General features: G+C 43.3%; 2 protein-coding genes and 1 long non-coding RNA gene across 5 annotated transcripts; 1 reads left to right on the top strand and 2 right to left on the bottom strand.

Moving 5' to 3' along the window:
* Window positions 1-1,953: 1,953 nt before the first annotated feature.
* LOC110599240 (uncharacterized) lies at window positions 1,954-3,214 on the bottom strand. The gene is made up of 2 exons (XR_013426189.1): window positions 3,029-3,214; window positions 1,954-2,910 (listed from the first exon to the last, which is right to left on the bottom strand). It is a non-coding gene; the product is annotated as an uncharacterized LOC110599240 (long non-coding RNA).
* A 15-nt stretch (window positions 3,215-3,229) lies between these two features.
* On the top strand, window positions 3,230-14,356 carry Exosc9 (exosome component 9). Of its 2 annotated transcripts, XM_005336509.4 has the most exons (12): window positions 3,230-3,364; window positions 3,444-3,538; window positions 4,424-4,543; window positions 4,660-4,762; window positions 5,848-5,985; window positions 7,942-8,024; window positions 9,246-9,378; window positions 10,305-10,393; window positions 11,018-11,164; window positions 11,808-11,989; window positions 13,898-13,976; window positions 14,215-14,356. In XM_005336509.4, the coding sequence occupies exons 1-12, from the start codon at window positions 3,299-3,301 to the stop codon at window positions 14,297-14,299; spliced, it is 1,320 nt and encodes a 439-aa protein (XP_005336566.1). In that variant the 5' UTR covers window positions 3,230-3,298; the 3' UTR covers window positions 14,300-14,356. The 2 variants fall into 2 exon arrangements, with proteins under 2 accessions (XP_005336566.1, XP_021589716.1); XM_021734041.3 differs by lacking the exons at window positions 3,230-3,364; window positions 3,444-3,538 and adding an exon at window positions 3,605-3,742.
* Window positions 13,973-20,317, bottom strand: Ccna2 (cyclin A2). Of its 2 annotated transcripts, none has more exons than XM_078022165.1 (8): window positions 19,853-20,317; window positions 19,041-19,284; window positions 18,060-18,172; window positions 17,651-17,874; window positions 16,806-17,013; window positions 15,946-16,059; window positions 15,491-15,624; window positions 13,973-15,144 (listed from the first exon to the last, which is right to left on the bottom strand). In XM_078022165.1, exons 1-8 carry the CDS (start codon window positions 20,063-20,065, stop codon window positions 15,096-15,098), a joined length of 1,299 nt encoding a protein of 432 aa, XP_077878291.1. In that variant the 5' UTR covers window positions 20,066-20,317; the 3' UTR covers window positions 13,973-15,095. The 2 variants fall into 2 exon arrangements, with proteins under 2 accessions (XP_077878291.1, XP_013218889.2); XM_013363435.4 differs by having other exon boundaries at window positions 19,859-20,317.
* Window positions 20,318-20,995: the final 678 nt, after the last annotated feature.

Below are 20,995 nucleotides of genomic sequence, written 5' to 3'. Positions count from 1 at the left end.
GCTTAAGACAGCACACAAATATTGCCTCTAGATTTCAGTCAGGATTCCAGGTGCAGCTTAACTAGATTAGCTCAAGGATCCCCCTTACCTAGGATGCTGCCTTCAAGCCACTGGCCAGGGCTGAGGTCTCTGCAGGAGGTGCTACATGGCAAGCTCAACATTCAGTCTGATTGTTGGGAGGCTCTCATACCTCCTGGGCTGTGCACTGAGGGCCTTAACGTTTACCAGGCTGTTGGTTAGGGAACTGTCAGCTCCTTGCCACATGGGACCCTACATGGAATCTTGCTTTATCAAATTCAGAAGGCAGGGAGTCTGCTGACATGACCGAAGTTATATTTTCTTGTACTCTAATCACAGAAGTGCCACAGACTTCATGTTTTTCTGTATTAATAAGTCCTGCTTCTAGTTGTCAAGCCAAGCAAAAGAAATTGGGTTTAGGTAACCTAATAATAGCAGCTTTATTCTGTACATATATGTCAGAGGGCAAAGTAATTAAGTGAAGAAAGATCCACAAAGATAGGAAGTAAATGGCTGGGTATTAAGGGTGAAGATAATACACGTGGCATAGAAATGGATTCCCATTTTCAAGAAGCAGTATGGTACATAGTAAGTATGAAGATAGTCTCTGGAGACAGGCCTGCATATGAACCCTGGTTCTGATTTACTAGCTCTGTAAATGTGGGCAAATTATTCAATCTCTTGTGCTTCATAAAACAGATGACAGGCTCATTGTAAGAAACGTACCACACTGGTGAGGGATGTCAACTGGGGGAGGCCATAGTAGGGAGGAAAGGGCATGAGAACTCTTGGTACTATTCAACTGTGTTGTTAACTTTGGGCTAACATCACATACTAATTTTTAAAAATCATGTTAAAATATACCTTGATTATCTTGAAGGTACTACTTTTTAACATTTATTTTTTTACTTACAGGTGGACACAATATCTTTATTTTACTTTACATGGTGCTGAGGATTAAACCCAGTGCCTCATGCATGCTCGGCCAGCGATAAACCCCTGAGCCACAACCCCAGCCCTTGAAGGTGCTACTTCTACAAAATAAATGGGGAACAAGATGTAAATATTTTAGGTGAGCACACCTCATTTAACTGGGATGATGCCAGTCACACCACACATAAACATTTAGTCTACAGCAAGCCATTGTTGAAATCCTAACCCCTGATGTGATGGTATTGGGAAGTGAAGCCTTTGATTAGGTCATGGGGGTAGAGACCTCACGAACAGGATTATTATCCTCATGAGACCCCAGTGAGCTCCCTTGTTTCCTTGCAGTGAGAGGACATGACAAGAGAACCATCCAAAATAAGAAACAAATCTTAGACACCAAATCTGCTGGGACCTCAATCTTGTACTTCCTAGTTTTGAAATTTTGTGAAAGATGAATTTCTGTTGTTCATAATCACCAGATCTATAGCACAATGTTACAGTGGTCTGGACTAAGACACCGCAGTAACAAGTTAGCACAAACATAATGGGGCAAAGCAGCATACATCTCTTTGGACAGTTCTGGAGCTCAGAAATCGACATGTCCAGGCAGCTCTGTTCCTTTTGAAAGTTCTGGGAGAAAAAAAACCATTTCCTCACTCTCTCCTGCTCTGGACTTTCCCACATCCTTTGGTTTGTGGCCCCTTGCATCTTCAAAGCCAGCAGTGCAGTATCTTTTTCTTTCCTGACTTTTGCCTGTCATCACATCTCCCCTTTCCCACTTTCTAACTCTGCCATCTCCCTCACCCAAGGACCCTGGTAATCACAATGAACTCACTCAAATAATCCAGGATAATCCCCTCAAGACCCTTAAGTAACTTTAACATACTTCAGTTCCCAGGGACCAAGATATGGGTGTCTTTAGGAAGAACCATTATTTTGCCTATCACATAACCCTAGTGTAAGTGTGGGTATGTAGTATCTGCATAACAAAGAATCGACCCACAATAACAATTTTAATATGATTTTATTTGTAGAAATCAAATCAACACAGCACTTTTCTGAAACATTTATTGACATTAATTTTTAATAATTTAGAAAAAACTCACTTTCTTTCCAACTCCAAATTTCCAATGTGGGAAAGAATAAGACTATTTTGATAAAGTCCCTTTTCATCTCTGAAAGAAGAATTATGAAATGACCACTGAAAAAAAATCAGGATTTAAGTGAACTTAATCAGGAGTTCTGGTGTGAAACTACTACACACATTAATTCACATAACCTCCTATCTTGAAAACGAATCAACTGAGCAGGTAGACATAACTTTCATCCTTTCTTTCTTCCTGACAAGACCCGTCCTCAGACTGAATCCACTGAGTCCCCTCCACCTCTCTGCACAGTATTCCTCCTGCTTAAACACTTAGTTTCTTATCTTTTCCTGCAACTACTCCTATTAAAATACTAAAACAGGGCCCCTGTTGTTGGAAAATACCGGTCGGTGTGAGAAATCGCTTGATTTTGTTTGTTTAGGTTTTTACTGTCTCTTCAAAACGAGGATCTAAATTCTTGGAAAGAAAGGACCCTGCTACCGGTTTTCCCAGCACTTGTTCTTTCTTGGCATACAGTAGCCCTCTTTAGACACTGAGTACACGGATTGCAAGGGGCGCAAATAACGACTAAAACGTATCACTTGTACGGAAAAAAAAAAAAAAGGGTGAGGAGACAGAAGAAACCGCCCCGAGCCCGCGCAGGGCGGCCCTGCCTCCACCGTCCAAAGCGCCAGGCACCGGCGGTCACCGAAGCTCCCCGCCCCCGGCCCAGCCCTGGGGCCTCTCCCACGACACACGCACCACCGCTCCCACTTCGCAGGCGAGCAGCGGGAAGCGCTGGGCCAGGCAGTCGGCCCGGGCCGCGGAGGGGGTCGTCGCGATGACCACTGGCGAGTGCCTCTCCGGGAGCCGGGCGCTGAAAGAGAACCGCCGCCGACAGGTGGTTTGAGTCGCAGGAGGGAACAGCTCCGCCCGCGCCGGACCCTGGCCCCCACCTCCGAGCCCCGCGGCTCCCCAGCGGCCCCCAGTCTTACCGAACCCCGCCCGCGCGATCCGCCGAGGCCGGGGCTGACTGGGGCGAAGTCCGCAGTCCTCCCCTCCCGCGCTACTTCAGAACACTCCCGACCAGATCGCCGACGCGCTCCCCACCCACCTCGCTCAGAGTCTGCGCACTGGCGGCCGTCGCATGGCGGTGACGTTAGGCCGCCGACGCGCGGCGTGACGCCCGTCTTGCGCGCCGCACGTGGAAGCGCGGCCCGTTTCTCCTCGGACTCCCGTACGCGTGGGACCCGCGGCCTGACACCATGAAGGAGACACCGCTCTCAAACTGCGAGCGCCGATTCCTCCTCCGCGCCATCGAGGAAAAGAAGGTAGGCGGCCCGCGGGTCGGGCGGGCCGGAAGCCGCTGCCCCGAGCGCGCGGGCGCGTGACCGCACGTTGTGCTTGCAGCGGCTGGACGGCAGGCAGACCTACGACTACAGGAGCATCCGGGTCTCCTTCGGGACGGACTACGGGTGCTGCGTTGTGGAGCTCGGGAAGACGAGGTAACCGCGGGACGCATGCGGCGCCGAGCGGGGGCGACCTCGCTCGGCCGGGGGTTTTCGAAGCAGCCCTGAAGTCTGCACACCACTTTGTGTAGCTGCCCAAAGTGAGGGTGTTCCGGAGCGCAGGGCTCGGGTTCTGGGGCCACACGTGGGCTGCCATCGGGAGCGGGTGTTGGCTGCGTGAGTACCACGAAGCTCTGACCGGTACGCGTCCTGTGGACCGTCGCCTGCGCCGGGCACCCGGCCTCTGTGCGCCCCGCCCCTCTGCACCTGGCCTGTGTGCCCCGCCCCGTGCCCCGCCCCTGTGCGCCCCGTGCCCCGCCCCTGTGCGCCCCGCCCCTGTGCACCTGGCCTGTGCGCCCCGCCCCTCTGCGCCCCGCCCCTGTGCACCTGGCCCCGCCCCGTGCCCCGCCCCTCTGCGCGCTGTGCCCCGCCCTGTGCGCCCCGTGCCCCGCCCCTGTGCGCCCCTTGTTCGCGGTGTGGAGGTCCTGAGCACTTGTGGGCCACAGGCCCGCTTTCCTTTTTTCCTGAGTGAAATAAGAATTCGAAAGTTGTGAGGACATTAGGTCCTAGTACCCTGGGAAAGCTCAAGTTTTCTTGCCGTCTTGTACCAGTATTTCTTTTAGAAAACAGTATTAAAAGTCCTTCATTTTCCTCTGCATCTGTGGAATAGTAAATACTGTGATCAGTTACTTTTCTGGTATCTTGTTAGGCACATTAATGTTTTTTATCTCTGCATGTATTCTGTTAGTATGTTTTATATGTCATCCTTATCTCATGTCCATTTGACATATTGAGAGTAAAATTTCAATTGTTTCATTTCTTACTTTTTTGATAAGAAAGGAAATATATTTAGTTAACATCTTTGTACCTATATCTCTGCAGAGTTCTTGGACAGGTTTCCTGTGAACTTGTTTCTCCAAAACTCAATCGGGCAACAGAAGGTATTCTTTTTTTTAACCTTGAACTCTCTCAGATGGCTGCTCCAGCATTCGAACCTGGCAGGTATTTACATCTTTATCTGGAGTTGCTTTGGTCATAGAAGAACCTGACAGCTGTAACCTGTTGTTTTAATGCCTGGTGTTACATTTCATGACATTAGCCCATTCCTGTTTTCATAGGCAGTCAGATCTCTTGGTGAAGTTGAACCGACTTTTGGAAAGATGTCTAAGAAATTCAAAGTGTATAGACACTGAATCTCTTTGTGTTGTTGCTGGTGAAAAGGTGAGGAATGAATTCTTAATCTTAGTATAGTTGTTGTTGATTCATTGGTTTCTAGATCTATGCTTTCATTCTTAGAGCTTTGGTTAATTTAGGTGGTTTTTTTAAAATTTGTTTTTGTATTGGAGATTAAACCCAGGGTGCTACATCCTCAGCCCTTTTTGCTTTTTATTTGGAGACAGCATCTCTCTAAGTTGTTGAGGGTCTCACTGAGTTGCCCAGGCTGGCCTTGATTTGAGATCCTCCTGCTTCAGCCTCCCTAGTCACTGAGATTACAGGCATGCACTACCATGAAGGTATTAATTTAGATTTATATTGGTTCATATCACTTCAAGTTTTCCCAGGTGCTGCCCTTAGAATTTTTGGCCATCTCTTTCTTAAGGCATAAGAAAATATCTTAAAAGGGTTAAAATAGCAACTTGGATTTGTATAAAAATGTATTATTCACAGAACCTGTGGCTCTTTCTTATAAGCTGTCATTTACTTTGGGTGACTTGATAGGAGGAGGTAGTGTTTTCCTTTTTTATGAATAAAGAACATATTGCTCCTTCATGTGGATAGGTTCATTGATTTACATGGGCCACCTAGTGAGTCGTAAACAGGGCTTATACTGGAAATTTTAGTAAAAAACTTGTATTGTGTGAGAGTATGAGAACTTTATTTTGATGAGGGTGTCTTGTTAGGTTTTTTATTCCAAAGAAGTCATATCACTTGTGGCTGAAGTGACACTTTAATTTGCATTTCTTTTAAGGTAATCATATTATCATTTAAAACCTAACATTTTGAGATTTGTAAGTTAGCAGCTAAAATAAAACCATAGTTTTGGACTTAGGAAAATCTCAGGTATAAATGCTGGGATGATTACTTTTACTTAGAATATGCAGTTTACTTTTGTCTAATGATTCATATAGAAAGGTAAACTATTAGTATTTCAGATCTGCTTTTTGGGGAGGAGGGTTTAAATTTTTCTGCATTTTTATTGATAAAATAGAAGAATTAATTGGAAGGAAGAAAATTGAACAGTGTTACTGTTAAATAACCACTGGTTTCGTTTAGTTAGGTTTATTTTTATTTTAAACTTGCTTTAGGTTTGGCAGATACGTGTGGACCTACATTTATTAAATCATGATGGAAACATCATCGATGCTGCCAGCATTGCTGCAATTGTGGCCTTGTGTCACTTCCGAAGGCCTGATGTCTCTGTCCAAGGAGATGAAGTTACCCTGGTAAGCCGCTGTGATTTGAGCCAGACCCTCCCTCCCTATGGATGAACAGGTATTCTCCATGTGCAGACAACTTACTTTAAGTAAAGTCATGTTGTAGATGGCAGTTCCATAGGTTGTGGAATATATATAAGGAAAAAGTATATATGGTCAGAATTTTTCTTATCTAGATGTCTGTCAATATGAATGTAACCTTGAGCTTGGTTTTCCAGAAGAGAATGCAATAACTACTTCTTTGGATTGAACATTAGATGAAATGGTTACCTATGTTTAGGGAGTCGCATGTGGAAAATCCATGGTTCTCAGCACTGAAATGCTTATCCTGTGAGAGGCATGCAGAAACTGAACAGGACTGAGGGCCTACAGATTAACCTCTCTCTAGGACTTCTGTTCATTAAGCAAAGTAGATGGCAGAAGTCCATCCAGAACACCTGGAGAGGCTTGTTAAACACGCTACTAGGCTCCACTTCCAGAGTAGGACTGAGGTGAGACTTTGCACTTCTGATACTGATGTTGCTGGTCTGGGGACCACATTTTGAAAACCACTGATCTTTGTGCCTGACTTTTGGGCTATGTATGTTTTTGTTTCATTTTGGGTATTGGGAATCAAACTCAGGGGCACTTGACCACTGAGCCACATCCCTAGCCCTGTTTTGCATTTTATTTAGAGACAGGGACTCACTGAATTGCTTAGTGCCTTGCTGTTGCTGAGGCTGGTGGCTTTGAACTCTGAGATCCTCCTGTCTCAGCTTCTGATCCACTGTGATTACAGGTTTGTGCCACTGCACTCAGCTCAGTTTGATTTATATAAATTACCTACTACAATAATGAAAATTCACTGTAGCCATAGTTTGAGCCTGGAAGTTCCAAAAGGAAATATCAGGTGCCCAATTTTTCCAAACAATCTAAAACTAGATTGGAGCATTCTCTTTATAGACTTAGAGGTAGAGTTTATTAACAGTAGAGAAAATGTTCCTTTAGAGAAGGTGGGTGGTTATAGAAAGTAAAAAAAGAAATCACTTGAAAAAGAAATCACTTGTAAGATTATGTGTTGTTACTGTTGGGCATGTAAAATGATACGGCTGTGTTGGAAAAGTTTGGCAGTTTCTTTAAATGTTAAATGTAAACAACATTCTGTATTCAGAAAAATAACAATAGAAGAATAAAATATTCCTCTAATGTGTACATCTTTTAGCACATTTGACCTTATAATATTAAAATAAGTTGAATGGCTTAGAACTAGGGAAAATTTTTTGTAGCAATTGTATGCCTAGGAATCTCTAGGAGGAAAAGAGCGTGTGTGCCTGAGAGATATATGCAAATGTTCATAGCATTCATTTAATAGCCATGAACAAGAAGTGGCCCTAGGTTCACTAGCTGGTAAATGGACAAACACAGTGTACACTGATACAAGGGAGAACTTGGTGTGTTTCATCCACCTGGGGTCCACTGCTGTTAACTGCTGCAGGGTGGGTGAAACATGCCAAGTTGAAAGAAGCCAGAGGTGGAGACTGCAGATCACTGGATTTGTCTGTATAGAATACGGAGCAGAGGGGAGTTGGTCAGAGAGCAGATCAGCCAGTGGTTGCTTGAGTGGAGGTGACAGAATTGACTAGTAAAGGATCTTAAGGATTTTGTGGGGTAATGGAAATACACAGTGGGAAGGCAGTGGTGGCATACTTATACCCTTGCTAAAAATGGAAAAATGGATCATACTTACAAGAAGTAGATTTTATGGGATGTAAGTTATACCTCAATTAGGGTTTTGAAAAATGCATATAATTTTTTATAATTTTAAGGAATCTGAGTGGCAAAGTCAAACAAATGATTATAAAAGAAGTGATTTAGGTACTCACCAAAATTTAGAAGGAATTTTATTTTTTACTACTTGATTCCCATGGTGGTATTTTGAATGTTGCGAACTTAAGTATGATTATTGAACCTCTTCTTCTGAAACAGTATGCACCTGAAGAGCGTGATCCTGTACCATTGAGCATCCACCACATGCCCATTTGTGTCAGTTTTGCCTTCTTCCAGCAAGGGTAAGTCCTGCCCTGACATGGGCAGAAATCATAAGCACACAGGGACTTTGTAGCCCTGCCAAGTGTGTGGGCAGATGAGTGACCCTTGTTAATATTGTAGCACTTCATATTTCCTCCTGAGGGCACTAGTTGGCGAAGAGCTTTCTCATAGAAATAACAAAACAATTCCATAATTACGCTTCCCGATATTTTTCTTTTTGTAGTATACTTAGAATTTGATGAATTTACCCTGGCACAGTAGAACTTTGCCTTTCTTGAAGTTAAGAATTACTGTAGATTTTGGAGCTTTGTTAGTTCTGGGAGCAGATCACAAGGGAGAATGATTGACGACAAAGAGAAAATCTAGTTTCCTTTGGCTTTCCAGCAGTCTATTCAATTTGTTGCTAACTCCTCTAACAGAAAATGTGGTGTCTCTTAGGTTCATGTGAAAGCTTGAGTCTTAATTCTTCAGAAAAAAGGGAAAGCTATAAAAATATGTATTGACAGTGTTGTGCATAAGAATTAGAAGGTCTCAACTTTAGCCATTGTTATGTGGAATTTTATTATAGGGAAATGGACCAGTAATGTCTAATAGAAATAAAATGCCTGCTATATAAGTAATTTAAAATTTTCTCAAGATCACATTAAAGAGGTAGAAAGAGAATTTTTATATACTTTACTTAACCTAAAATATGTAAAATATTTTCATTTTATTATACTCAATATATTTATAACTACTCATGAAAATTTTACATTTTTAAATTTCCATTGAATCTTTGAAATCTAGTGTTTTACCTACCCAGTTTGGACCAGTCACATTGCAAGGGCTTATTAATCCCATATGACTACTAACTGCTGTATTGGATGGTGCAAAATGCTACTGCTTTTCATGTACCATTAGCAGAATCTAGAACAGGATGTTGGGGCAACGTTAACTAATTTAATGGTATTCAGCTTTTTATTAATGAGCCAGAAGTCATTTAATAAGAGATAGCGTTAGGTTTGGATTATATGATGTTTAAGATGTGATTTCACTGCAATAGCAAGAAATAGCCACTTAAGCATTTTTGTTTACAAAAATATATTCTTGACTCCTGTTTCATTAAATTGACTCATACCCACAGGCTTAGGCAACTTTACTGTTGACTTCATTGATGCTGTCTTTAAAAAAAATTCCATACCCTAAAAATGACAAGTATTTAGCCTCAGGATTTGTTCAGGATCATTTAATATTCATTTCAGAATGTATCTCTTGGTGGATCCTAATGAGCGAGAAGAACGGGTAATGGATGGCTTGCTGGTGATTGCCATGAATAAGCATCGAGAGATTTGTACCATCCAGTCCAGTGGTGGGATAATGCTACTGAAAGATCAAGTTAGTGCTTTGACTAATGTGCCTTTAAGAATAGGTCTCTTCTTTTTAGAAGCTTTTTCTTGTCTTTTAACCAAAATCCAGTGAGAGTACTTTATCGATTGATCCTAGGATGTGCGGTAATCAGGTTTCAGTACAGTTGTTACATTCTGTTGACAGTGGACACTGAGGTGTTCCTGTCTCTGCCTGTTTCCACATGTAACCATCCTGAGCCTGACCCTTCCAACTAGAGGAACACTTTTTTTCTTTCAGTGAAGAAAGATGCATGTCTTTTTTTTTTTTTTTTTTTTAATGGCAAAAGGTAGAAATGAGGTAGGACGGTAGTCTTACTTGTAGAATTTGGCCACCACTAGAGTGATTCTGAAACCCAGCCACATGTGAGACTCACATGGAGACTCATAGAAAGCAGACTGCCGCTGTGGGACCTGCAGAATAAGTAGAGGAGAACAGGGGCGCTGCTGGGCTTCCCATCCAGCTCCGCCACGCACTAACTCTGGGCAAATGATGCTGGGTCTTTGGGCCTGTTTTGTGTGTGTGTGTAAAATAGGATGAGAGGGTAAATACATGTAGGTATGTAGCAATGTCCAGCATACACTAGGTGCTCAGTAGACACTGGTTTCTGTTGTCCTCATGGCTGACATTCTTACTAGCGCTATAGTCAGGCTCCTGTTTCTGTGGATCACTTATGGGAAGGTGCACACCTGAGCACGCCTTTCCTGTAGTGTCAGACTGTCATGTAAGAAAGTCTGTCCTGTTGATGCAGTAGTTCTTCAGATGTTAACAGCTCTTCATCTTGCCTTGACTTGTGTTAACAATACATCACTTTCATATTTGGAAAAGCTTAAATTATAAAAATAGGCTAATTTCATGATTGTAGTTTTAAAGCCATATGGTTTGTTGTCTTTAACAGAATTCACTTTTACAAATAGGTTTTGAGATGCAGTAAAATAGCTGGTGTGAAAGTAGCAGAAATTACAGAGCTAATACAGAAAGCTCTGGAGAATGACCAGAAAGTTAGGTAAGTTTTCACTTTTTCAGAACTAAATGGTCTTTTTAATACATATTTCTGGGCCTTTCTTGTTCAAGGTCAACAATATAATTATCACACTTGATCTTTCCTTATTTGTTAACCTTAATTGAATATACTACTTGTGTTTTTGGAAGTTGATTAAATTCTATTATATTTTATTCCTGTTTTTAAACATTACTTTTATTGAAAATCCGTAAGATTTTTTTTAAAAATTCACATTTTCTTAGGGGAAAAACAATCTGGTAACTCAGTTAATGGAAAGAACACAAATAAGTTGATTCCTATCTCTACTTCTTACTGTGTTATCTTACCAAGATATGTAATCTAGGACTTCAGTCTCTTTTGTACCATATGTGAGGCTAATGCCTTCTTGGTAGGCTGATTGAGGATCAGAGAGTGTACTGTAAGCACCTATCACATGCCTGGTACATGATTCCATAAATGATAATTATGGGAATTTGTTGTTATTTCCTTGACAGGCATGTTAGTCAAATAGACTATTCCAATGTTTCTCACCACTGAAAGATAAAATACTTTTTCTTCTCTGTTTTTCTCTTTCATCTGTCTTTATCATTCTCCGTCCACCCACCCACAACAAAAACCCACATACAGGAAAGAAGGTGGAAAGTTTGGCTTTGCAGAGTCTATAGCAAATCAAAGAATCACAGCATTTAAAATGGAAAAGGCCCCCGTCGATACCTCAGATGTAGAGGAGAAAGCAGAAGAGATCATGGCTGAAGCTGAGCCTCCTCCAGAAGTGTATCTTTGCTGTGTGGTTTGTGCATAACAAGAGGAATAGTGCTGTTGGCTTTACTGATGTTGTGTGTGCATACTGACATTTCCTTTCTGAAATACTGTTAGAGAAAAAACTTAGTAATAGGAGTCATATGAAGTCGACAGTTTAACATGTAGCTTCTCTTTGGTTACTCTGCAGAAACCAGAAAATTCTCAATTGTGAGACCCATTTTAGGGACTGGAGGTGTGTTTCAGTGGTAGAGCACTTGCTTAGCATGTGCAAGGCCCTGGGTTACATCCCTAACACTGCCCAAAAATATTTTTATAGTATTTTCATTTTCCTTTGAAAATTTGTTATTTGGTATCAATGGCATGGTCAGGTTACCTTATACACTATTACACTTTATTCTTAAAAGTATTTGTTTACTAAATTTCAACTGTCTTTTATTTCTCTGTCTTTATATAATAATATAAAAAAATAACTCTTTATTTCTGGTGTCCATAAAATCCTGAGTTATATACTTTTCATTGTTCAGCTCTCCATACTACAGCTGTATTCTTTTCCATGAAAATTTGAGGAATCATTGAATAAATCTTACAAGATATGACTTTTTCCATCAGTTCAAGTAGCAGTACTTTTGCTCTTCAGTTTTCTTAACTTGTGAAGCATTGCTGAACCTGTGTTGTGGACACCTGGAACTGCCCAGATCGGAGAGGGAGTAGAGAACACCTGGGGTGTACTTGAAGACTCTGAGAAGGAAGGTGAGGACGAAGGTGGCAGTGACGAGGCTGTCCTTCCTGATGACGTGAAGATGGACACAGCAGAGGTTTCCAATGTTGGAAGCCAAGGTAAGTGATGCTGCTTGGCTTTTAGGTGATCCTGCTCAGGAGTATTGTAGATACCTGTCTCCAGAAGTGTGTGCCTGACCTGTGTGTAGCTATGTAGCAGATAGTCTGTAGAGATCTGTGGAGAATATAGAGCAGCTATCACATGGAGTATGGGACCCTTTCTTGGAGGGGCTAAATATTTTGATTTAAATTTCAACCAAATGGGACTAATTGCAACATTAACATCAATTCTTTTTTTATTTTTAAAGAATGTTTATTTTTGTGTAGCGGTAGACTTTTTAGCATATAAAGTTATGGCAATATTTTTAATTAAAAATTTTTTTGTACACGTATCTGGGCCAGTTTAAAGGGAATGAGTTTTGTAGTTTTTAGACTCAAACTTATATTACATCATGTAGTACAAACTTTCTACAAGAAGCAGTAACTCTGCATCTGTATAGAAGCCACCAGCCCCTGTGGCTTACTACTAAACATTTGAAATGGGTTTGTCTGAGGGACTGAATTTAAATTTAATTATAGCTAACATAAAATTAAATAGCCATATGTGGCTAGTGGCTGCCATATTAGTGGAGAATTAAAGGACACAAAATTTCTAGAAATGCCTGAAATACTGTCCATCGTATGTGTACCTTCTAAAAGCTGAGGAAATGAAGACGTTTATTTTTGCCTATATCCTTTTGCTTTTATGAATACAAAATTCTGCTTAGGCAGCTTTCCCAGGGGCTGTTTCTGTTTGGTGTTATCCAGGTAGCTATTTACCAATGGAGTGAGCTGTTTGCTCCAGGACTCGTGTTCACAAGGTTTTCCACATCAACCTATGTAGCTCCCTTTTTTAAAAAAATCGTTTTAATTAGTCACACATGACAGTACAATGATCTTGACATAGCATACATTTGAATCAGATGGGGTATAATTTCTCGTTTTGGTCACGCAGTCACGTATGTAGCTGCTCCTTTTTAAATGCTGCACAAATCCTGCACCGCTTCGTGTACCCAGCCGCCTAGCCATTCTCATTGATGAATTCTGGCTGCCTTTCCTTACCTCCTTCCAGTGCTGGTGTCCTTGCACTTATACTTCATAAAGTTTATAGTTGGACATTTTATTTCTGGTTTGAAGACTAATATTTTCAATTAAATAATGAAACTGGGAGGATGGAGATAGTATTCCCAAAGGATGTGAACAGAACAGGTACAAACTAAGACTATGAAGAATTAATAGGCAATCAACCAATGGGTTGACTTGTAATATGTGTTCACTATTAATGCTGTGTATAAGAAAAAGCAAAAGAAAATGGCCCATTAACATTTTTAATGTTCAGTCCTTGTAATAATGAAAGAAATAAATTTTAAAAAAGTAATATATTTTGGCTACTGATTAGGCAGTATTAAATAGCGGTTTCTACAAGGGTCAATGGGAAATGTTTTATCATTTCTACTTCTTAGAGGAATTGGAAAAGTATTTCTGGATGGATTTGGTTAAAAAATAAATAAATCTTGGAACGTGCCTTTTGACCCAACAGTTCTGCTTCTGTTTATAATGGAAGACAACAGCAGCTGCTAAGGTGGACCTTGTCCCTTCTTACATAGAACAGCACCGACAGCTTAGCTTAGAGTCCTGACTGCAGGTCATTTGCAGATCAGATGCTGCATAGATTCCTTCTGAATACTCCTCTGTGTTCAGCCTTTACAAATACAACTTAAGGAAATGAGAATTGTTAGAGGAGAGTTTTTCTGAGCTCTAAGGAAAGACTTCAGAGAGAAAGATTTTGGGAAGAACAAAGTTTATGGATCTGTAAACCCCAGAAAGCAGCTGGGGGTCTCAGTGTGGAGTGGAGTTTGGAATCAGACATAAATTCATGGAAATTTTCAGGAGATTACTTATATTGCTTTCCATGGTATTTTCTTCAAGATGCCCCTATAGTGCTCTCAGACAGTGAAGAAGAAGAAATGATCATTTTAGAACCAGACAAGAATCCAAAGAAAATAAGGTACAGATTTCCACTTTATTGCCCTCTGGTTCCATGCTATCTTCCCCTTTTTCATTCCTGTTCATTCACTCTGGTTATAAGAAGTCAGTGCCCAGTTCTGTAGACATGAGATGCCTTTCAAAGTTTTTACTCTCACAGCTGCCACATTTCATATCCTACTAGAAAAATAATGAAGCCCTAATTTAATGATCCAAAATTCAACAAGCATGTCATCAGTGAACTGTTACTTTATTCACAGAACACAGATCGTCAGTGCAAAACAAGAAAAAGCACCAAGTAAAAAGCCAGCAAGAAAAAGAAAAAAGAAGAGAATTGTTAACTAACAATAAGTTGTATATTTGCATATATAGTTATTAAAAGGATAATTTATTCAGTACAAACTACTCTGGGTATTTTTTTATTCATAATTCCAATATAAAGCCTGATTTTTTTTTTTTAATGTCAGCTTTAAAATGAACCTCTAAAGTGAACTTTTTGACTATTCATACACACAAAAAGCTTCCCAAACCATTTTCAACCTCTTCTGTGGCTTGGGTAAAGTCTAGAAGTTGAGGAATAAAAAAAAAAAAAATCACTTTCGGAGGCTGCTGCAGGGTGTTTACACAGAGCTGAGTCTGAGGGTCTCACTGTGCAAGCAGGCGGTTTAGTCCAGGCGTGCTTAGGTGGTGACCGTCAGCGCACTAGTCCAGTTGCTGAGGAAATGAATGCCAGGATTTTTCAGGGTGTTTTCCTAAAATGACTTTTAAGAGGAAGGCTCCTCACTCCCCACTCTACAACAAACTACAGACAAATTGTCTTTTCTAAGAGAATCTGGAACAAGTCATATTTAAACCTCCAATTAACTAAGTCAAAGATTTCCAAGTTGATTTATTATTATCCTGACAGCTGGCATCATTAATACTTTAACAAAACCACTTAAAATTAGCCAAATATCTAGGATAGATACATGTACAAAAGATATACAAATTAAAACCATTAAAAAAAGTAATAGATACCATAATTTGTCCTTGACCATAACTTCTATGTTCATAAATGATTGTGAAATGACGACCCAAGATAAAAACTGTACACCATGTACTCTGAGGGAGTTACATCTTAGAAAACAGGCAGTCTTCCACGTTACACGTTTAGTGTCTCTGGTGGGTTGAGGAGAGAAACTCCATGATACCTGTAAATTAAAAAGTCTTGTTAGTAGATATTCACTGGCAAGGGAGACCTGTGCTGTGTGTGTTGGGCCCTCAGAAATGTTCTTCCTGTCTGTCTGGTTAGGTTGTTTTAGAATTGCTGCAAGACAAAGCATCATTTACATCCTCCTCCAAGCTCCAAGAGATCAGGGTTTCTGTTTTGTTTTGGCGGTTCTGGGGATGGAACCCAGGACCTGGCTCATGCTAGGAATGTGGTCCACCCTGATAGCCAAAGCCTGAGAAGAGCTCCGTTAAGAAGCTGTGGCAAACCCCATGTGTCCTTTGATAAAATAAAATGCCACAGTCTGGAAACACGTGCTCGGCTCTTACTTTGAATGCTTGTACTTCTCCCTTATGGACTGCTGTGCATGCTGCGGGGCTCTGAGGTAGGTCTGGTGGAGGTCTAGGAGACAGGGCTTGAGGCTTTCCAGGGTGTATCCGGTCTTCTGTACCAGCGATTCAGGCTACGGGAGGGGCAGGGAACCAGAGTGCCGTCGTTAACAGGGGACACTGAACACAGTGAGCCTGTGGTCAGCCGCCTCTTCACCACCACCCACCCACCCCCACATCTGCTTTCTCAGGCCATTCCCACGCCTTGATCCTTTCTCACTACTTTCCCCACCAGCACCATGAACTGCAGCCTCCATGGGGCCTGAAATCCTAAGCCTTTCCCCTAACATGTTCAGTAGGAAAGACGTCTTCAACAGTACGCGTACTGGAACAGTTTCCCAAGTGACAGCACCTGGACACCCCGGGCCTGGGACCGCCTGCAGTGTCCTACTCACCCAGCTCTGGCCTGTGACAGTGTAGAGAGCTAAGTGAAAGGCTGCTCCAGCAACCACTGATGGCAGGTACTTCAGGTACGGGTCAGCATCTATCAAACTCAACTCTCCCAAGAACTGTAATGACAAACACTCTAGAATTCAAACCCCAGACCCTTTCCTTCTGACCTAATTTTTTTGTCTTTAATCCTGCCTCTGTGACAACCCTGGAAAAAATACATAGCCGCATCTTTACACACCCACTATCATGGTGTCTCGCTCCACTTTCATCCCGCATTCTCCTCTAAGAACTAAAGACAGTGCTCCTGGCTACCATTTTCCCGAGACTTTGTCTTCAAACCACTACTTCTAGTGCTTTCCCAACACACAGCTGTCCCTCGGTGTCCATGCTGATCCTCTTCCAGCACCCACCCATTCACTGGAACACACCAAACCAGTGGATGCTCATGTCCCACATATGTGGATGGTCTAGCACTTGTATATGCTTAGACACCCTCCTGTATACTTTAAACCATCTCTAGGTCACTTGTAATTCTTCACGTAAACTTTACGTGGTTATTGTTTAGAGAGTAATGAAAAGAAAAAGTCTGTACTTGTTCAGTGTAGATGCAGTTTGATTTTCCCCTGACAACTTTCAGTCCATGATTGGTTGAATTTATGAGTGGAGAACCTAGAGATAGGGAGCGCCAACCATGTACTGACTTTCACCTATGGTAGGCTTTTTTCCATACTGCAACATTAATCTGTCCCCAGAATACTAAATCTCTTGAGCAAAGCAAATTCTACATTTGTATGTAGAATTAAACTCATGCTCACTTCTAATTATTATATAGGAATCTCCAACAAAATAATAAGTAACTTACCATTGCTAAACTTTCAACTTTACAGTTTGCAGGCTGCTGATGTAGAAAGTATTGGGTAAGAAACTGATTTACTGTTGGTGCAGCTAGGTCAAAAGCAAGGACTTTCAAAACTAGGTGCTCCATTCTCAGCACCTGCTTCTTGGTATAGGTGTCATCAGTGATGTACACAAACTCTGCTACTTCTGGGGGGTATATTTCTTCAAACTTTCTACAATGAAAAAAGTTTAAATAGTAAGTCCTTTTAAGAGAAGCAAACCTCCCAGCTCTGCAATCCCATTTGCAGAACACACAGAATGACCCCAAGTCCACTTTTTACCAACTGTACTTTCACTGATACTTGACCATTGTTTCTAGCAGAGACCTTCAACTACTACTAAATCCAAATCCAAGAGAACTTGTGACATATTCCTCCCAGAGCAGCACAGAACTGAGTGAGAGACATGGGATTTCCCAGGATAGGACCAATGCCAGAGCTCACAAGGTAGCTAGAAACTTAGGTAAACAGACATTTGATGTTTCCATTTTTAAATCCCATCTTCATGCCTTAGTACTACTTGTATGCCAGAAAGCACTTTGTTATGGAAGGAGCCACACTTTCAAGCTTGGTAATCTAATCATTGTGAAATGTGATATTTCATGTTCATTGGAGGTACCCTGGAATCCAGTTCTAGGAAGACCAGTGTTCTAGATTAGAACAGTTTCACCCTTCAGTCCCCTCAGCTCCCACACCACAGCCACCCCTCAAGTACTCTGACTCTGGCCTGGGTATGTAACGTCACAGCTGAGTTCACATTCATTTCCCGCATGGAAAGGAGAGGCTCGACAGGAAGGAACAGTGGACTTACGAGGCTAGCAGCATGGCAGCTGTGCCCACAAGCTGAAGTTTCCCTCTCAGCACTGACATGGACGAGAGGAACCTGTCGATGTAGTTCACAGCCAAGTGCAGGGTCTCATTCTGTAGTTTATATTCTTCTCCCACTTCAACCAGCCAGTCCACAAGGATAGCCCGCATACTGTTAGTGATGTCTGGCTGCTTCTTCATGTAGCCCACTCTAGGCTTACACTTGACCTGTCCAGGAAAGGTCAGTAGTGTTAAGACTGCAGTTGGACCATTCACCATCAACAGAGGTCTGCGTGCTGTGAACTGAAGTGCAGCACTGGAAAGACAGTGACCCCAGAGCTCAAACACCATTCTCTGCACTCCACTCAGCTGCTTTTAGTGAACCTAGTGTGCAGAGTGGGCTCAGCCCTTACCTCCATTTCCCTAAGGTATGTGTGAATATCCTCGTGGTAGTCGGGCACTTCATTAACACTCACTGGCTTTTCATCTTCTAACACAATTGATATATCCATAGTGTGTGGTGACTCTGAGAGAATTCAAAAGACAAGATGAATTGCTTCCATTTGATTTAGTAGCTAAAAATGACTACCCCTATAAGGAGTCTAATAATACCAAGGCATTTATTTCATTCAACTAAAAAGGACTTTTCATGGCAAAGTACCTGGAATGTTTTACTCTAGTTTTAGTATCTGTTTACATAGATTTAGAATTGGTTCCAATTAATGAGACAAATGTTGATAAGCCACTAATAGGAGATTGAGTATTACAGTATCATTCATCTTCCATGAGAGATAGGAGCAGATGGTATGTGATTCTATTAGGAGAGCACTTACTGTCCAAGTTTTTAATAGTATCTAAGGTTTTCCCTAAGAGAATTCAGACCCCATGGCCAGACATTTTCAGAGCATAATTAGGCATCACCTAGAATCGGTACTTTATCAGAAAGTGATAAACAGAAACAGCACAAAACTATAAGCAGGGCTGTCTACAGCAGCTACTATTTTTGTGGGTTAACTAACTTGGTACAGGACAGTGTCACTTGCAGATGATCACTCAGATTGGTTTTACAGAAAAAAATGTTAGTTATAACTATTTATGTCTTCAAATAGCACTCTCTGAAATGGTATCTGAAAAGTGAAGCTATAAATATATCTGGAATCCATTCTCTGAAACAATCAAATGGGATCAGATTCAAATAAGAATTCAAGGTCTATTTAATCAGTATGCAAATTAAGTTGGTAGAGTTCACAAAAGGGCATGAGGATCTGGGTGTTGTAGGTCACTAGGTCAAGTATCAGGGTGACAGTAGAGGAAGATCACATCTTCTCTAAGCCTGTTATACAACTTCCATACAGTGTATCATAACAGATAGATAGGAGTGTCTTAAAACTTACCAAAACTACCATCCATTGGATAATCCAGAGGCACCAGAGGTTTTCTTGGTCCAGGTAAAGTAGCAGCTGTACTAAAAGCCAGGACATTCTCACACTCTGTCCTTTTTTCAGATGGCCTCTTTTGAGTCTCCTCCTCTGCTTCATCCACATGAATGGTGAATGCAGGCTGTTTACTGTTTGCTTTCCAAGGAGGAACAGCAGTGACATGCTCATCATTCACTGGAAGATCCTTTAGAGGTGCGACCTAAAGGGAAAGTAATAACAGGCTTTGAGCTTATTCAATGGAGTTTTACCTTTTTCCCCTTGTAACTAATCAGAACTACGTGGAGTTAAAATAACCAAGGCTTCAAGGATGGGGTGTCAGGCTAAAGCATAAGTTTAGGAAAAGAGGAAAAAAGTACTTATTCACCACTTTCACCCCAGGGTGGAGCAACAGAGCAAATCCGGCTAAAATGGCGGAATTTACCAAAAGCAAAATGTTTTTCAGACCCCTTCCCGAAACGGAGGTACCCTCTAGAGCAGACGGGTGGGGGTGGGGGATCCGGTCCTGGCAGTGCCTGGGGTTTGAAAGCGGAGAGGAAGGCTGGAAGCTGGGCGAAGGCCAATTCACGCTGTAGGGCTTGATCTGACCCCAGTATCTACAGAAAGATGCTTCCACTAGGGAGCATGCTAAGAATAATGGGAGATGCCACTCCAGGGGCATCCCACGCACCAGAAAACCTGGGGCCGAGTGGACTCTGGACCCCAGCCCCCTAAAGAGCCGAGAGGTGCTCCCAAGTCCCGCCCAGCCGCCCTCCGGCAGACCCCTGCACCTTTACCCGGCGCGTCTTGGGCTTCTGCGGCGCGGGACACCGCGGGTTCGCGGCCTTCAGCACAGCCAGCGCGGCCTGGGTCCGCGGCTGCGGGGCGGGCGCCTTCTCCGGGTTGATGTTCTCCTGGTCCTCCTGGAAGCCCGTCTGCTGCAGCGCCGGCAGTGCCGGGCCCGTCTCGCGGGCCGCAGGCCGCGGCGCGGAGCTGCCCAACATCGCGGATCCCGCGGGCGCGAGGCGGTCAGCCCGCGCGCCAAGCAGCGTGCGCTTGCCCGCCCGCCGGGGACGCTCCAGCCCTGGCCGTCCGACGCGGCCCAGCCAGCCTGGTCGCCGCGGCTCACCGGCTTGGACCCGCGCAGGACGCAGCGGATCGCCAAAGGTGGAGCAAGCGCGGCGCGGCGCGGCGCGGCGCGGAGGCGCGGACGCCCGAGATGCAGCCAGCCGGCAGCCCGCCGTGCGGCGGCTGTTCCTGCAGTTCAAGTATCCCGCGACTATTGAAATGGACCAATGAGCGCTCCGGCCGTGACGTCAGCCAGAGCGACGGGCGCAACGAGCGCGGGGGCCTCCGGGCGCGGGACTGGGACACGCAGGCAGGGGCGGGGCTGCGCAGGACGACGGGGTAGAGGCGGGGGCGGGGCCGCGCAGGGAGGACAGGCGCCGGGTGGGGCCACGCCGGCCTGGGGCGGGGACTGGCGCCAAGCTTCCCTAGGCTCGCAGCCCCCCGCGTCCCTAAGCTTCTAAGGACTGACGGAATTGAACTCCGGCAACCGCAGGGTGCTGCCCGTCTGCAGCCTCGGCACTCGGGTCCCCCAGGCCAGGTGATTCCGCGAATCTGGCTCCGCCTGCCACTTGTTAACTGGGCGGAAGGGCGTCTGCACGTTAGGGTTGGAAAGGCAGAGCCTCCCAGATTCAGAGGCTGAATCTCGTGGGTCTGAACACACCTAGCACACGCCCCCTGGGCTACGCCTTCAGCCCCGGCTCATGCTTTTTTCGGAATGAAAATGCAATCAATCTAAGATTGCACTACTTTTGATAATAAGTGACAGTTATGTGTTACAAGAAATTTAAATAATCACTAATTTTTATCTTTTTCCCTAAGCTGTGGCAGCCAACACAAAGCAAGACAGTGGTATCTTGGTGGCCCGG

The sequence above is a fragment of the Ictidomys tridecemlineatus genome, chromosome 9 (assembly GCF_052094955.1).
Source record: "Ictidomys tridecemlineatus isolate mIctTri1 chromosome 9, mIctTri1.hap1, whole genome shotgun sequence".
NCBI classification, from domain to species: domain Eukaryota; kingdom Metazoa; phylum Chordata; class Mammalia; order Rodentia; family Sciuridae; genus Ictidomys; species Ictidomys tridecemlineatus.
Note: the sequence above shows the minus strand (reverse complement) of the source record. Positions and strands in the feature narration are given on the sequence as shown.

Coding starts and splice junctions, on each gene's coding strand:
- Exosc9 (XM_005336509.4), top strand. CDS start 3,299: ATGAAGGAGACACCGCTCTCAAACTGCGAGCGCCGATTCCTCCTCCGC. Junction 3,539..4,423: donor GTGGAGCTCGGGAAGACGAG/GTAACCGCGGGA, acceptor ATATCTCTGCAG/AGTTCTTGGACAGGTTTCCT. Junction 10,394..11,017: donor GAGAATGACCAGAAAGTTAG/GTAAGTTTTCAC, acceptor ACCCACATACAG/GAAAGAAGGTGGAAAGTTTG.
- Ccna2 (XM_078022165.1), bottom strand. CDS start 20,065: ATGTTGGGCAGCTCCGCGCCGCGGCCTGCGGCCCGCGAGACGGGCCCG. Junction 19,285..19,852: donor CCAAGACGCGCCGGGTAAAG/GTGCAGGGGTCT, acceptor CTTTCCCTTTAG/GTCGCACCTCTAAAGGATCT. Junction 15,625..15,945: donor CTGTCACAGGCCAGAGCTGG/GTGAGTAGGACA, acceptor CCCCTCCCGTAG/CCTGAATCGCTGGTACAGAA.